This window comes from Eptesicus fuscus, chromosome 12, assembly GCF_027574615.1.
Source record: "Eptesicus fuscus isolate TK198812 chromosome 12, DD_ASM_mEF_20220401, whole genome shotgun sequence".
Lineage (NCBI taxonomy): Eukaryota > Metazoa > Chordata > Mammalia > Chiroptera > Vespertilionidae > Eptesicus > Eptesicus fuscus.
The window spans coordinates 33,545,542-33,562,847 of record NC_072484.1 but is presented as its reverse complement, the minus strand read 5'-3'; the positions used below and the strand labels follow the sequence as shown (position 1 = coordinate 33,562,847).

General features: G+C 45.4%; 2 protein-coding genes and 1 non-coding gene across 3 annotated transcripts in view; 1 reads left to right on the top strand and 2 right to left on the bottom strand.

Annotated features, from left to right (window-relative positions):
• Positions 1–547: 547 nt before the first annotated feature.
• LOC129150966 (BPI fold-containing family A member 2-like) lies at positions 548–10,388 on the bottom strand. The gene is made up of 7 exons (XM_054724340.1): positions 10,244–10,388; positions 7,823–7,967; positions 7,039–7,146; positions 5,422–5,574; positions 2,602–2,683; positions 1,495–1,558; positions 548–624 (listed from the first exon to the last, which is right to left on the bottom strand). The coding sequence occupies exons 1-7, from the start codon at positions 10,386–10,388 to the stop codon at positions 584–586; spliced, it is 738 nt and encodes a 245-aa protein (XP_054580315.1). The 3' UTR covers positions 548–583.
• LOC129151035 (small Cajal body-specific RNA 13) lies at positions 6,409–6,601 on the top strand. The gene has a single exon (XR_008557844.1). It is a non-coding gene; the product is annotated as a small Cajal body-specific RNA 13 (non-coding RNA).
• Positions 10,389–11,257: 869 nt separating the features above from the next.
• LOC103285792 (BPI fold-containing family A member 2) overlaps positions 11,258–17,306 on the bottom strand; it is a 42,003-nt gene continuing 35,954 nt past the window's right edge. Inside the window, exons 7-9 of the mRNA XM_054724274.1 lie at positions 14,461–14,610; positions 12,600–12,702; positions 11,258–11,327 (exon numbers count right to left, since the gene is read on the bottom strand). Of these exons, the coding sequence (XP_054580249.1) occupies positions 11,258–11,327; positions 12,600–12,702; positions 14,461–14,610 (323 nt within the window). The remainder of the gene's footprint in view (positions 11,328–12,599; positions 12,703–14,460; positions 14,611–17,306) is intronic.

The window sequence follows — 17,306 nt, the reverse complement described above, 5'->3', positions numbered from 1 at the left end:
GCTATTCACCACATACTACTGCCCAAGCTCTTTCCCATAATACCTTGCAGGGCCTAAGGCCTTGGAGAGGGGACTGGCACCTGTGGTTTGGGGTCTTTCCCTGGCATCCTTATGCCCTCACTCTGCCCTCCTCTCACCTTAGGAACAGTGGCAGGTGTAAAGAGACTGACCAGAGCCCAGGACTAGAGTCAGGGTTCAGGACTCTGTATATAATCAAGAGCATGGATCAGTCTGAGGTCAGGGTCAGTGCTCAATCTGTGACTAATTTTAGGGCTTACTAACTGGGGCCAACGCTCAACTTGTGACTAGAATCCAGGTTCATTCGAGGTACGTGATTAAGGTATGGAATTTAGAGTATGACCAGGATTATGGCTCAGCTTGGGACTAGGGTCAAGGCTCAGTCTAAGACCAAGATCAGCAAGATCAGGACTCAGTCTTCTTCAAGAGAAATAAGGGAACCCAATCCTTGCTTTGGCTTTACCATTGTCCCCTAAGGAGGAACCTCATCCTCCCTTAGCATGGGCCACCAAGCCTGACTCCTCACCAGTTGGGGCATTACAGCAGTCCTCCTCATCTGCCCTCTTCAGGCAAGGACTGGCACTTCGGATCCCGGCTCACTATTATCTGGAGGAACAAAATCAATTGGAAGCCTCATTCTCCACCAAATAGAAAACAGACCCCAAAGGCTTCCACTCTTCAGTGGATCAGCCTGACAGTGATGGGACCTCAAGCATATCACTCCACCTCTCTGAGCCTCAGTCTGTTCATCTGTAAAATGGGTACAATGATGGTACCACTCCCACAGGGCTGTTGTGAGGATCCAATGAGATGGTGCATGCAGAGGGATTGCCCAAAGAACTGGACCTGTAGCTATTTCGTGGAAGGGCCACCTCCAGAACCCTGACACATTCACTTGATCCATTTCTACTGCTTCAGTATCCCCAGCAACCCCAGACATGCCTGGAGATCCAAAAGCTAAAGAAAGCCCGCAGTGGTTAGAGAAGAAACCCCAGCTCCTCATAAGAAGGGAAAGAGAAGGGAAGGTGTTGATTAGCAGTGTCTGCTGAACGTTAGGCTCTTTGTGCTTTTTCTTTTAATCCACTCACCAACCCCATAATATTTACAATAGTGTTTTCCCAGGATAAATGGGGGCTGAGAGAGGCAGAGCCGCTTGACCAAGGCCCCACAGTTGCTAAGTAGCAGAGCCAGGATTTGAACTCAGATCTGGCCCATGCTCTTCCTCCCATCATTCTGCCAGGCACCATCTGTGGGTATTCCAAGGGATGATAGTAGAGAGATCTCAGAGGCCCACAGAACTCCTTCCATTCTGCAAGGACCCCTCCAGCCACACTCTCCCAACTTACTTAGGAGTGGGTCCTTCTGCTTCTCCAGGCTCCCCTGACCAGACCTGCCTGTGGGGCGGGCTCAGAGCTGTATGCTTTCCCTGGGAAGGCTGCACAGAAAACGCCTCTGCTTCCCCAGGGTGTGACTTACTGATGATATCCTGAATAACCTTCACATCCAGGGTGGAGACGAAAACTCGTATCATTGGGCATATCTGCGGAAGAAAGAGGGAGGAAGAAGAGGTGGGGAAGGAGATAAAAGGACAGATTCTTTATCAACTGGGGACAAAGTGCTGGCCACTCACGGAGAGGCTATTCCAATGGATTCTTAGAACCCCTAGGATTCTAGGACACTAGAAAGTGAGAAGTCAGAAATCAGAGCACCATAGGATGCTAGGATCCTACCACCTACCACCTTCAATCCCAGAGCATTGAGAATATAGAATGTTCACATCCCAGACACCTATAATCTTAGAAACCTTGAACTTTGGAACCCTGGAATTTTAGGGTCAAATGGGGCCCTGTGAACCCTACAGCAGCATTTCTCATGATTTTGTGTGCAGTTCCCTGAGGATCTGGTTAAAATGAAAATTCCAATTCTGCAGGCCTGGGGTGGGACCTGACGGTCTGCACTTCTAGCGAGGCCTGTGCTGCAGCTGGAGGGCCGCACAGTGAGTGGCGTGGCTCCAGCCCCGGTATTGCCTTTCGTGGACCAAGCTTCCTAGGCCCTTTCTAGAATAACGATTTCAGAGTCTCTGGAACTTTGGCACATGCTACATACAGTTTCATATGAGGCACAGGAATCCTGCACATGGTACATATGGCTTTCAATGATGTGCAAATAAAATACTTATTTTATTATAGGTCTGTGTTTATTTTTTAAATTAATTATAGTATAAGTGATATTAATTTCTATGAATGGCAGGGATATGAACTTTTCTTTTAAAAATAAGTGTATTTAAATAAATTTAATTAATGGAGTTGTGTCAGTTAAAGGAACGCATTCGCTAAACACACATTATTAGTACATGGATATGACAAATAGCTCAAGTTTGGGACCCAGTAATTGCAGCTGATGTTAGGCCTCTGCTCCCCCTTCCGCACCCCCCAGGCTGAGTAAAGAGGGGCAGGGTCCAGCTGACAGCCCAATGAAGCCTGCGCCTCAGAAGGAAGGGGGCCCAGGGAACGCAGAGAGGCCCGTAAATGTGCCCTGCCCCCCACCAGGCCTGGCTCTGGGCCCCCAGGAGTGGGGACTCACCTGGTTCTGCATCACAAAGGTCACAGTTTTGCTCAGGAAGCTGCTTAAATTGTCTGTGAGCTTGTTGACCAATGCGCTGTGTCTGGAAAAGAGAAAGAACTAATAAAACATGCTCGAGTGAGCAGAGCCGCCAAGCAGCGAGAAGTGGGGAGAGGGTAGGAGATGGCAGAGCACCTTGAAGGCAGGGAAACAAACCCCATGGACACTAAGGTGCATTTCTAAGCACAGAGACAGCCTCCCTCTATCCAGGGGAATCCTCACTTATGATCCCACTAGCGGCCCGGTGCATGAATTTGTGCACAGGTGGGGTTCCTCTGGGTGGCTTGCAGGGATTGGGCTGAAACCAACAGTCCAACACTACCTGCAGCTCCCACCTGCCACACCCGCTCATCCTTGCCCCACTGTGCCTGTTGCAGGCTCGCAGCCAATCAGTCCCTATCTGGATAGGCTCGTGCTGCCACAGCAGCGCTTGCCAACCATGAGCCCTATGTCTGGCACCTTCCCAAGGGGAGTGGCCTGCAAGATCTGGCTTAAACCGGCTCTCCAACATCCCCTGATAGGTACCGGATTGTAAGAGGGCAAAAGCCTGGCCGAGGGGCCCCACGGATGCACAATTGGGGCCGTGTAGGGACACGGGAGGTTGGCCAGCTGGGGAGGGACCACGGGAGGGCTCCAGAGCACGTCCGACCTGTGTCACTCAATCCTGATTGGCCAGTTCCCAGCAGCAAGCTAACCTACCGGTCAAAGCATCTATGCCCTGGTGGTCAGTGCAAATCATAGCGAGCCTTGAGCAGCCTTAGCATATCATTAGCATATTATGCTTTGATTGGTTGTTCTGCCATTCAGTTTATTTGCATATTACCCTTTTTTTTTATATATAGGATGTCTGACCAGAGACTCATCCCAATGCCTCATGAGAATCTCATCACAATCCCCTTCATTCAATGAATGTTATAGCGCAGCAACGATGTCCAAGGACCAAGCAAGGCTGGGACATAGGATGAGTGAAGCACAAACACCTCTTAACCTGGTACCCAAACATTAAGCAAGTCTTGCTAAGGCTGGCTCCTTTCCACCTTCAACTCTCAGAGTAACTGTCCCCTCCTCAGGGCAGCCCCCTCTGACTACTCCCCTAAGGGAGCGCTTTGTATTGTGGTTCCCTGATAAGTATGCTGCTCTGCCCAGGGCTTATGCCATCTGACATCTTCCTTGAGAGCACTTAGTTAAGGGGCTGAGTGCTCGCCTATCTGCCTTTCCCTCAGGACAGAAAGCACCACAAGAGCAGGGTCCTGATCTGTTCTTATCAGTAAATTCTCCAGAGCTCAGAACACTGCCTGTCTGGCACATAGTAGGTGCTCAATACATCTGTAGCTGAAAGAATGAATGAAGTAAACACACAAGTAGATGTATGAGGACAACTTGTAATAAGTACTCTGAAGGGTGGGAGTGGGCACTTTGGAGAGGAGGAAACCTGTTTTCGACTCTGAAGAATGAGAGTCTGTTGAGGTGGGGTGAGGGGAGGGGAAGGTAGGGAGGACAGCCCTGCACAGGTCTGGAGGTGGGAAAGAGGCACAGAGCAAAGTCCAGTGTGTTTGCCAGGGGAGAACAAGGAGACAGTGAAGTGAGATGAGGATGGGGCAGGTCAGGCAGAGCCTTGATGGCCACGGGGAGGGTTTGAGATTCCATCCAACGCAGAAATGAAAAGCCCTGAGAGGATTTGGAGCAGTAGAGTGGAAAGCCATTCTATAGATTTGAACACTGAGACCCAGTGGGCAGGAGGAATTCCCTGGGGCGACCGGCAAAGCAGTGTCCAGCAGGGCTCAGAGCTCTGAGTTTGCATGCCAGCTTTTCCAACTGACATAGGACCTTGGAGCCTTTGTTTGGTTTCAGGGGGTCTTTAGGCAGCCTGTGCTCAGGTCCCCTGGTGGAGGTAGGGTGGATTGGCCCTTATTCCCTGCCAAAGCCAACCTGCTCCAGTCCTCAATTTCCAGAGCATTTATCAGGCCCCTGCCATGGCCACAGTCACCCATTCTCCCTCAACCCTCTTCCAGAGACAAAACCTGCTCTTTCAATCACACAGTTTAAGATGTAGATTTTTGTGGATTTACAGTGATTTAAATAGATAGAATTAAGTTCTCAAGATTAAGTTCTCATTTTAGGCATTTTCCAGTGGGTGGAGAACAATTTGGAGACAATCTGAAATCAGAGCCCATGATGGACATTTACTCCTCTTCCTCCTCCCAATCAGAGACAAGAAGGTACATACAATTGATGATGGTGATGATGATTGAGATAACAATGAAGGGGTAATTCTTCAAGAAGATATCTCAATCCAAAATAAGCATGCCCCTAACAACAGAGCTTCAAAAAGCAAGAAGCAAAACTGTGCTGGAGCTGAAAGGTAAAGTGAGCAAATTTATGATTCTAGTTGGAGAGGTCAACACTCCTGCCTGAGTCATCATGGGGAGAACAAGGAGACACAAAATCAGCATGGATGCTGTTATTACTGAGAGCTTAGTATGTGCCAGGCTCTATTCTAAACACTTGTATTTTATCATTTGGTCAGCTCAGCAGCCTATAAGTAGGTATTATTGTCATCTTCAGTTTACATACATATATGAAAACCGAGGCTCAGAGGAGTTAAGTTGCTGGCAAAGTTACAAGTTAGTGACAGAGCTGGTATGTGAACCAAGGCCTGGCTGACTGCAGAGCCTGAACCCTTTTCACCACATTGTGCCATCTCCCAGGGATAGGAAGAGGGCTGAAATTAGGGTCCTTCGCTCCTCTGAGAGCACAGCTCTCAAGATGGATGGGACTTACTTGCCCAGCAAGGTGAATGAGATGCTGTCTGGGTCGTTGGCGCAATCTGTCATGACCACTCTTTGTTCACCACTCTGGGGATCAGTTTCAATGTTGACGGTAGCCAGGATGTCCAAGGAAGCGCTCAGGTGGACTGTCTGCCCAATGAGAGGCCTGCAGACAATAAGATTCACAGTGAGAAGAGGTCTAGAAGACCTTTCACTTCGCCCACTCGGTTCCTCCACCTGTGTGGACGTTATTCAGGATATCTATGGATAATGTCATCATTACCCATATTCTTTATGAGATATAACATATTTGCACTAGGGCTTCTTCTCCTGGTCTCCAAGTTTTGGTTTAAAATTTTATATAGCAGCACACTAATAATTGAAATAATAATATTAATTGGTAACATTTATTGAGCACAGATTATATTAGGCATGGTTAGAAGGTATTTTACCAGGATTAATCCATCTAATTATTATAGCAATACCATAAGGGAAACTACTATTATTGTTGCCATTTCAGAATGAGGAAGAATCGATATAGAAAGGTTAAGTAACTATCCTAAGATCTCATAGCTAATAAATGATGAATTGACAGTGTACTCAATTTATCAAGAATTTCCCACGTCTGTTTCTTTTAAAGTAATTAATTTACTTTAAAATTATATTTTTCTACCATGTGATTTCATGAATTTGTGGACTGTAATAAAAAATAAACAAACAAAATAGAAACAGATTTATAGAACAGACTGGCTGTCAGAGGGAAGGGGCTGGAGGGTTGCATAAAATATGTGAAGGGATTAAGCAAAAAAAAAAAACCCACCCCAAACTCTCATGGACACAGAGAACAGTATGGTGATTACCAGAGAAGGGGGCTGAGGGGAGGCAGAAGAGGGTAAAGAGGAGATAAATGGTGATGAACGGAGACTAGACTTTGGCTGGTGAGCGGACCATGCAAAGTGCAGATGATGTCTTGTAGAATTGTACACTTGAAACCTATATAATTTTATTGACCAATGTAAACCCAATAAGTTCAGTAAAAAATAAATTAAAAAATAAAATCTTGGTACTGTTGCCACAGTGATAGTGACTGTCTGTCTCATTATCTATCCACCAACAGTAAGAGAAGCTTTGCAGAGGAGATATTGTTTAACAGATGGAGTGGTTTCTGTTGGACACTAAGTACTGCTTCAAATGAAAAATAAAATAAAATAAAATAAAATCTTATTTTTCACATATGCCCTTTATTATAAACTATGCACTATTATATGCATTTATCTATAATGGTCACTGCTATTTAAAAAGAATCTTGTGAGACAAAATAATGCTAGAGAAAATTTTGCCAAAGAGTTATTAATGTTTGATCTATTTATTTTTGCAAAATTTACTATTAGAAAAATGTTATGATTCCAGAAACATATTTAATGGAGGATTCTTTTAAAAGGGACTTGGTTATGGCCAAAGTTTATTAGAAGGTTAGGATTTTAGAGCTGGAAAAGCTCCCTTATTTACAGATGGGGAGACTGAGGCCCAAGGCCACTCGGCAGTGTGGAAAAGGGCCTGTTTCTAGTTTGGAGAACCATTGCTATGCTGCACTGCCTGCCCCAAATCCCAGATTCTAATGCATACTCACAGGGTCAAGGCGACATTAGCAGTGGTGGGGATCCTTAGGAGAACGCCTTGGCCATCAGGAGCTGGTTGGGCTTTCATAGCCAAGATGCGGACATTACTGATTTTCAACCTGTGCAACAACCAGAAATCACCCTTGTCACTCCTATGACAGCCATTTGCTGAGCACTTCTCTATGCAGCATCATGCTGAACATTTGGGCCTCATCAACCTTGCCTACTTTGGTCTTTCCCATAGCCCTCCTCAGAGGTTTGATTGTCTCCATTTTATGGCATGGCATACTGAGGACCAGGCAGCTGTGATTCCTCCCAAGATACCAAGGAAGAGTAATCGCTTGAGTCAGAATTTGAACTCACAAGTCTTTGACTCCAAAATTCTATGTGTGGAGCCAGTGGGAGTGGATTTCAGTTTCCTCTCTTCTGAGGGGATTTGAAAGTTTCTTCTCAGCTATATTTGGAGAGGAAAGTCTTATTCCCTGGAAAAGGGAATCCAGGCACCAGCAAACAGGTGGAGGTGAGAGTGAGGAGAACCTTCACCCTGACCCTGACATTACACCATGTGGAAGCTGAAACCCATGTGATGCTCAGACTGGTCATGTGGCCCCGCCTCTAATTTGCTCAAGCTCTGGTGGGCCTGTCCTCAGACCACGTGGGCTCTGTGGGAAGAACAAGTTTTGTTGCCTTTCTGCCTTTAACCTTAAATTTACACCCCTCCCCAAAAGACATATATTTCCACTCCCCCCCCTTTTTTTTCTGAGCAAAGATCTCCACCATGAAACACCAACTCACCCTGCAGCTACGTTCCTATTTGGAAATAGTTTAGAAAGGGCATTATTCAACACATCTTTAGCTTGCTGGAACTTGCCGGTGACAGTTTGCCAAGCATTGGTATCCTGAAGCGAGCTGAAGTCGTCCCTCAGGTTATGAAGAATAGCTAACAAAAATAATTGCTATTTAGTGTTATGTACCACTTATGAAGCCATTACTATGTACCAGCTACTAGATAAGACTGCCTGTGTTATTTCCTTTAATCTTCATGACAACCCAATGAGGTAGATATTGACATTATCTGCATTTTACAGATGAGGAAATAAGAATGAAAAGTTTAAGAAATATGCCTGAAGACATAGAGCTACAGAGCCCCTCTTCCTTTCATGCTGCTTTCATACTAATATACTCATTTTTTTAATCAACAAGCCAACCAATCAATTGACCAGGCAATTGATAATGATTATACACCTGCTTCTAATAGTGAGTAAGGGGGTGGGGTCTATTGCTCTAAATGAGATGTCTACATAAGTTTGAAAAAGTAGGTCAAAGAAAATGAGAGGATAAACTAAGATATGGAAAACCTAGAATTAAGGAAAAAATATGACTCCAACCCATAAAAGTGACAAATTTAAGTCCCAGGATGATAGCGTTGCAGCAGCCCCAGAGAACAATCATTCACACAGGAGCAGGAAGACAAAGTGCCTTAATAGGAGGTCTCTAGTGAAAAGCGGCATTAATAGAATACATGACATGGCAGAGGTAGAAGGCAGCATATGAAAAGAGTTAAGGATATGTGTGCAAAATATTTCAAGTGAAAAACAGCAAGGCAATTACTAACTCAAGGAAAAACAAAAGACTGTACTGGAGAAGGTATGTAATCATAATACTTCAACTTGGCTCTGCAATGGACATTATCTACCTAGTTATAATGATGCAAACAAAGAATGCCAATTAAAATAAAACTATGGAGCTAAGGAGACTTAAGTTGGGGTGGTGAACACACAATACAATGTACAGATGATGTGTTGTGGAACTGTGCACCTGAAACCTGTATAACCCCAATAAATAAATAAATTAAATAAATAAATAAAACTATGTCTGGCCTTATAATGCACTAGGGGACCTTAACTCAGACACTTCTGTTTCTGAGCTTAGTTTCCTCAGCAGTGAAATTAAAGATGGGGTCCCTTCTATATCTTTGAAAATTGCCTTACAATTTTTTTGAAAGGCAGCCATGTATAGAAGTGACTTACTCCTATAAAAATGTTTGTCAATGTGCTGTTAATTTTTCCAGAAAATGAAAAGAAAGCCAAGTTCTTTTAAGAAATCAGAATTAAAAGGAGATTCAGTTAACTATAAAAATAGGCATATAGCTACCTATGCTGGTTAGAGTTAATACAAATCAATACGAAGAGTAAACAACCCACCAGAGTAATAAGCTAAGGTTATGAACAAAATACTTAAGTTAAAATATATAAAAAGATTAAAATATGAAAAAATGAGTGGATTCTTTCATAATTAGAGACTGTAAAGTGAAATGAGTTACAGACTTTCATCTTATGAGACTGGCAAAACATTTAAGTTGTCCATACCAGTGCCATCAAGGGAATAGATTGAAATATCCTTTGAACTATTGAAATCTCAATTTTAGGAGCTTATCCTATGTATATACATGATACAATATGTAAAAGGATATTCATTTAAGCATTGCTTGTTTATAGAAAAGTAATAAATGGCTTGGCCAGAGCCAGTGAACCACCAGGTTCAGTGGTTGAGTATCGACCTATGAACCATGAGGTCAAGGTTCCATTCCAGGTTGGGACACATGTCTGGGTTGTGGGCTTGATTCCCCAGTGGGATGCATGCAGGAAGCAGCCAATCAATAATTCTTTCTCATCATTGATGTTTGTATCTCTCTCTCCCTCTTGCTTCGTCTCTGAAATCAACAAAAATTTAAATAAATAAATCCTATCTAATAAAAGGGTAATATGCAAATTAACCATCAGTCCATCACAAAGATGGTGGCGCCCAAAGCCACAAGATGGTGGTGCCCAGTCCTCTCAGCCCTGCAGGAGTCCTGCAGTCCCCGGGGATAGGGGGGAGGCCGCTGAGAGCAGGCCGCTGAGAGCAGGCAGAAATGCTTGCTTTGTTGCCACGGCTTTCTGCGCCTGGCCGTGGATGGGCCTCTGGGCCACAGAGAGCTTCTTGGCCACAGAGCAGCCAGGCCCCGCAGAGAGCTACTGGCGCAAGATTTCGTGTGCAGGGCTACTAGCAAACAAATGAACAAACAAACAAATAAGTGAATGAGCCAGAAAGTGACTAACCACCTTTCCTAGTAAACCACCCATAAAGTGCAGCCCCTGGTGGCAGTCCCTGGAAATGCAGCATAATGTTTAGGAAAGAGGCTCTGGGTGCCACCTATCACCCTTATTGACTCACATTCAACATTCTCAAGTCCTTTATCAACAATAGGTTTCAGGCTCTCTACAATATTACTCAGGCTACTGCCAAGTCCCTCAAGAAGATTCGCTGAGGTCCCAGTGAGCAGGCCACACAAGAGAACAAACTTCCAAAGCTGAAACATCTTCTGCTGACACCTGGACAGTCATAGGAGAAACAGGAGTGAGAATTACCCAGAGCGAAAAGGAGTTTTCAGTGAGCACCTCCCCCTCTTTCACTTAACATTCCTTTCAGACAGAGGTGGCTATCTCCTGTTTTACAGATGGGCAGCCCAGCTCAGAAAGCTAGAGCACCTTGCCCAGAAACACACAGCCCGTGAGTGGATAAGCTGCAATTTGAAAAGTCACACTTGACTACAAATTCATGATCTTTACAAAAAGGTTTTTGCCATATGCTGGCTCCTTTGCCTGGAACATCTGTCCTCTTCTTTGCATTTTTAACCTATTGACTCTCTGGCTTCAGTAAGACATCGTGTCCTCTATGGAGCCTACTGTAGGCCCCTCTCGAGGGTGTATGTTAGAGAGCTTCACCCCACCATTTCTTCTGCATTCGTTCTCTGCTCAGAGTCCTGGGTGCCAATTACCTGATGACCTGTCTGCCTGTATCACCAGGCTGTGAACTCTTTAGAGGAGGAACGGTGACATTTCACTGTCTAATCCTCAGCCCCCAGTAAAATCCCTGTAGTCAGGAGAGTTCAACGAATAACTCTTTGCTGAATAAAAGTACGAACAAATAAATGGGGACTATGTCATGACTCTGCATTGACCATCACTTTAACACTTCTCTGAATATAAATATCTATCTATCTATCTATCTATCTATCTATCTATCTATCTATCTACCTATCATCTATCTCTTAATTTGCTATATTCAACATATTAGCTAATCCAAGCTGCCCTAGTCCTCTGTCTCTAGCCCCAAAGCCTTCTGAAGACCACCCTGTGGGGTGTGGTCAGAGGGAAGCCCACCACTCACAGGTTTGGAGGAGGAGGATCACGAATCCTTGTTCTCCTGCACGGTCTCCGGGGATTCTTCTGGGTGGTGGTGGCCCTTATATTGGTAGCTACAGAAGGGGAGGCTGTGCATGGACGCAAGTTCTGTTTCCGGGGCCATCTGAGGAGACTCCAAAGAAAATAACCCCTGTCCAGGATGAGCAGAGAGCCTTCCGACCCAAAGGTCACCCAGGATGCTGGAATTGAAATGGGTGGATATGGGAGGACTTTCTGCCAAGACTAAAACCAGGCCCTCATGGTGTCTCCAGCTGCCAAGACGATGGCCTTTGTGAGTGGGGGTGAAGGTGAAGACTGAGAATGTGTCCTTGCAGTCTTGTTTTTGAAGGGCCGCCTGAGGAGGAGAGAGCGGAGGAAGAGGGCAAATGGCAGGAGACAGAGAAAAGGCAGGAGGTGGACGCAGCCAACACGAAGAGTGGCTCTCCGTGTGGATGGCACTGTCGACACTCCGAGTCCTTTTCTTTTCTTCTTTTTAAAAATTATATTCAATTTCTCTTGAACCCTAAGTGTTCTTTTTTTTCCAAATATATTTTATTAATTTTTTTACAGAGAGAAAGGGAGAGGGATAGAGAGTTAGAAATATCCATGAGAGAGAAATATCAAGCAGTTGCCTCCTGCACACACCCTACTGGGGATGTGCCCGCAACCAAGGTACATGCCCTTGACCGGAATCGAACCTGGGACCCTTGAATCCGCAGGCCAGCGCTCTATTCACTGAGCCAAACCGGTTAGGGCCTTAGTCCCTTTCAACATACCAGCACAGTGGGGCTCCATGTAGCCAGCATGTTAAATCCTGTACTCAGTGATTAAGCAGGACACTGCTATTAGCCAGAGTGGCTTCTGAAAATCCTCTTAATAGAGCAGATTAGGGGCCTTGGAAATTCAAAGGTTGAGAGTTTATCTTAATTTTTATATTTTTACTGTTGAGCTGTGGCCTCCCTTTCCTTGAGGCAGTAGATGTTAAAGGATAGTTGGAACAGGAGAAGAGAAAGATGATGAGATACAGTGCTGCTCTTTTTTAAGTCAGTAGTGAACTCACAGAGATTTAAATGAGCAAATGATCTGCCTCCACCGACCAGTGATTGCCATCCACATTGCAGCTGAAGGAACCAAGGCTCAGAGATGTGAAGTGACTTGCTTAAGGTCACACCGTGAGTGAATTTGGAAAGCAAGATTTGAAACCAGGTTGGGGCCAGAATTATCTGGGTTTCACAGGTTACCAAATTTCCTCCCCCTCCCCTGTCCCCACTCCTCTCCCGCCCCCAGCTCCCAGGTTCCCGGTGAGGAGAAAGAGCACCTCTTACACCTGCTTCTGTATGACTTACACTCTCAAGTCAATGTCAAATTCAAGGGAGATGTTTGCTGAGAACCATTCCTTAGGGACAGACATCTGGATCCTGCCATAGTCCAGCTGAATGTTGGTGATGTCTGCCCTACACGAGGAAAGAACGGAGATCCCGTGAGGGTGAGGGACTTCAGACATTAAGGCCCCGGGCTACCAAACAAGGCTGATTGTCTATAAAAAGGGCCTGGCAGTGCATTTGGAGTCAGAGCCTTTTACAGATGCTCCGAGGGCAAGAGCCACCTCCAGGAGCCCTAGGCTGCAAGCTGTCCCAGAGTGCCCTCGCAGTTCCACGCTGTCATACTGGTTTGTGGAGCCCATAGTCAACTGCAGGCCCAGGCCTGTTCTCACATCAAGCCTCCTGCTCAGTAGATGGCCCCTCAACTTACCCAGGTTGCCCAGGCCCAAACCCCAGGAACTGTCTTTGATTCTCTCTATCCCTCATTTGCACATTCACACTTTCAGTAAATCATGTTGTTGTCTCTGCTTGCAAAATACATCCTGAGTTTGGCCACTTCCCACCACCTCTGTCGATTTTACTGGCAGAGGCCACCATCTCTTCCTGTCTGGAGATACTCTAGTTTTCTGGGCTCCTCGTCATGATCTAGGCCTCTCTATGACGGTTCTCCATGTGGCAGCCAAAGGGGCCTAACTCCCCTCTCACTCTACATTCTCCACTGGTTTCTCGCTGCTCTTGGGATAAAATCCCAACTCCACACCATAGCCCCTTAGACCTTCAGTGCCTGGCCTCACCTGCCATCTTGCTCACCTAACCACAAGGGACTTTTTCTTTTTTTTGAACATCAATTTCTTTTCTACCTCAGAGTCTTTCCACTTCCTGCTACCCATGTCTCTCATGTCACTTGCTTCTTCATTCAGGTTTCTACCGAAGGGTTATCTCTTTTTTTCTTTTTAAATTGATTTCAGAGAGAGGAAAGGAGGGAGAGAGGGAGAGAAAGAGAGAGAGAGAGAGAGAGAGAGAGAGAGAGAGAGAGAGAGAGAGAGAAACATCAATGATGAGAGAGATGGAATCATTGATCACCTGCCTCCTGCATGCCCCATATTGGAGATGGAGCCAACAACCTCGACATGAGCCCTGACTGGGAATCAAACTATGACCTCCTGGTTCATAGATCGATGCTCAACCTCTGAGCCACACCAGCTGGTCAGGGTAACCTCTATAGACAGGTCCTCCTGATCAGCTCCCTCACTCTCACCCTTCACCTGGATAAATTTGTCTTCTCGACATCTTCTTTCACCTTAAATTAGTTATTTGCTTTTGTGGCTATATCTCTAACTAGGATTTGGATCCCAAAAGGCAATGACAATATGCCTGGTTTATATGTGCATTGTCAGTACCAGCCTAGGTCCTGGTACATAGGTGGTGCTCAATGAATATTTGTAACAATTGTTTAAGGAATGGATGAAGAGAGGTGATCATGGCTGTGCCCATCAAGAAAACCCTGCTGGGAAGTATTGGTGTTCATTAAAATGGAGAGAATGAGGGATTCGAGGCAGAGAGAAGGGAGCTCCAGGCACAGCAGGTGTATTTGAGTATCATTGAGACTGAGAAGCTGGGGAGGCCTGCATCCATCAAGAGCAAGGCATGAAAATGGAGGTGAGCAGGACAGGCCCAGTTTGTGAGTTTAACTGTAGCTACTGATGGCTAGGCATCCACCATAAGCAGAGAAAACTCCCCAAAACTCCCAACAGCAGGGACAATTATTCTTACATCTCCTCCTCTTCCCCCTTCCCAGTCCTTGCACTTCCATTCTCTAGCCCTGCCTTCTGACCCATAGCTCTATAAAGAGTCCCAGGGCCAGGGATGGGGTTCAGGGTCTCACCTGCCTTCTTGCTGCTGATGGAGCTCATGCTACCGATTAGCCAGGCAACCATCCCTGCAGCCACATGCTTTGAGTTATTCAGACTGTCCAGAAGGCAGATGTTCTGAATTCGGCCCTCTGCATTGTGCTTCATGAGGCCCTGGGTAATAACTGGAAATGGATAAGGGATCGGTGACATTGCATCGTGTCAGGGAAAAGGCGGGGATTTGGAGTCAGGAGGCCTGAGTTGCATCTCATGCACCCACTTGCTGAGTGCTTGGTGCCTGTCATCCTCCTGCCCCCAACACTGAGATCCACATTCTTCATCTGTGAAATTATGCTCTGCAGGTGTGATCTGAGGTTCCTGCAGAGGTTCTGGTGGGTAACAGTGGCTCAAAGGAGATCTTTTAGCTGAAGGTTCACTCAGAGCTGTATCTCTGAGTCTGGAGCACAGAGTCTAACATAGATGTAGGCCACAATCACAATAAATGTTGGCTGAAGATGAAAATAAGTGGGCAAATCAGTAGATGAGTGGATAAAAGAAGCTATGGGAGAGAGAAACCAAGATGGCAGCCCATAGGTAAACACCTGAACTGCTGCCTTGCAAACAACTTCAAAACTACAAGTAAAACACAAAACGGACATCATCCAGAACCACAGGAAGGCTGGATGAGTGGAAATTCTACAATTAGAAGGAAAGAGACAAGCACACTGAGACTCAGAGGAGCTGAGGAAGGAAAGGTAGACATATGGAGGTGTGCACTCGCGGACAGGGCTGGCAACTGAGAATGCGGCTGGCTTTTTCAAACCACAGGGAGACACAAGCTCCCAACTGATCTTAACTTCATTTCAGGGAGAGACTCTGGGGACCCAGACTCATACAGGGAGAAACTGGACTGTCTGTCAGCAGGAGGAACTCGAGGGCAGCTTTCTCTCAGAGGTGCTTGCAGCGATTACTACAGGACACTGAGACCTGGACGGGTCACTTAGGGAAGCCATTGCTGTTTGCTCTGCCCTGAGACTCCACCCCACCCCAACTGTGTGCAGAGGCTTTTGCATATGAATGTCCTGGTCCTTTGAAAACTAAACTAACCTAACAAATTTCAGGTGGGTCAGAGAGACCCAGAACATCCAAAAGAAGGTCCAAGGCCCCACAGCAGCTTGCATTGCTTCACAGCTGGGCCTCATCTGGGCACCTCCAAACCCCAAACAAAGAAGAAGAATCTGCAGATCTCTCTGTAGCTCCTGCTGGGTGGCCTCAGGCAGAGGCTAAAGTAGCACCTCCTTGGGGATCCAAGAGCCAGTGTACCCAGGGGTCAGATTAGGACCATCCAGATTACAACTCCTGAGATCCATAAGGAACACACTCAGGGGGCAGACTCAGTGAGCACCAAAGCCCCACTGAAGGAAGTCTTGCCTCATAAGGCTGTCTCCAGCACAGAGGTTCTCCCAGCATAGACACAGCTGATTCTCATAGCCAATTGGCCTGGTGGTCAGTTCCTCCCAGTGATACCAATAACAATCAAGACTTAACTACAAGACTGTGCACATAGTCCACAAAGGGGTGCACCAAGAGTGTCCACCTCAGGTAACTGGGGAGGCTGAGCCACTGGGCCCTATAGGATACCTAGCACACAAAGCCACTCTATCAACACAGGTAAACAGCCAAAATGCGGAGACCAAAAAACAGGTCACAAATGAAAGAAATGGAGGAAAGCAACTACTGGATATAGAGTTCAAAATCACGGTTATAAGGTTTTTCAAGAATTTTCTAGAAACCGCCGATAAATTTAGTGATATCCTTGAGGATAGGAAAAAGGACCAACTAGAAATTAAGCATACACTGACTGAAATAAAAAATAATATACAGCGATCCAACAGCAGACTAGTAGATCAGAAGAATAAAGTCAAAGATTTGAAATACAAAGAAGCAAAAAATGCCTAACCATGGAGTATGGGACAACTTCAAGCGTTCCAACATCCGAATTATGGGGGTGCCATAAGAAGAGAGAGAGCAAGATACTGAAAATCTATTTGAAGAAATAATGACTGAAAACTTTTCCAACCTGGTGAAAGAAATAGACTTACAAGTCCAGGAAGCACAGAGAACCCCAAAAAAAAGGAATTCAAAGAGGACCATATCAAGACACTTCATAATTAAAATGCCAAGAGCAAAAGACAAAGAGAGAATATTAAAAGCAGCAAGAGAAAAACAGTTAGTTACCTACAAGGGAGCACCCATACAATTGTCAGCTGATTTCCCAACAGAAACTATGCAGGCCAGACAGGAGTGGCAAGAAATATTCAAAGTGATGAATAGCAAGAACCTACAACTGAGATTACTCTACCCAGCAAAGCTATCATTCAGTATTGAAAGTCAGATAAAGAGCTTCACAGATAAGAAAAAGCTAAAGGAGTTCATCACCACCAAACCAGTATTATATGAAATGATGATAGGTATTCTTTAAGAAGAGGAAGAAGAAAAAAAAGGGAAAGATAAAAATTATGAGCAACAAATACATATCTATCAACAGGTGAATCTCAAATTAAGTGAATAAAAAATCTGATGAACAGAATAAACTGGTGAATATAATAGAATCAGGGGCATAGAAAGGGAGTGGACTGACAATTCTCAGGGGGAAAGAGGTGTGGGGGTTGCGGGAAGAGACTGGACAAAAATCATACGCCTATGGATGAAGACAGTGTTGGGGGATAAGGGCAGAGGGTGGGGGGGGGGGAACCCAGTGGAGGAAAGCTATGGGGGGAAAAAAGAGGAACAATTGTAATAATCTGAACAATAAAGATTTATTGAAGTGGGGGGGAAAAGCTATTTTACATTTATACCATGGAATACTATGCAGCTGTAA

Bases quoted from the DNA above. Each gene is read 5' to 3' on its own strand.
- LOC129150966 (XM_054724340.1), bottom strand. From the start codon at position 10,388: ATGTTTCAGCTTTGGAAGTTTGTTCTCTTGTGTGGCCTGCTCACTGGG. The intron at 7,968-10,243 runs GTGAGTCAATAA...TATTTTTGTTAG, and splicing joins AGGACTTGAGAATGTTGAAT to CTATTCTTCATAACCTGAGG. The intron at 625-1,494 runs GTAAGTCACACC...TTGTTCCTCCAG, and splicing joins GGTTATTCAGGATATCATCA to ATAATAGTGAGCCGGGATCC.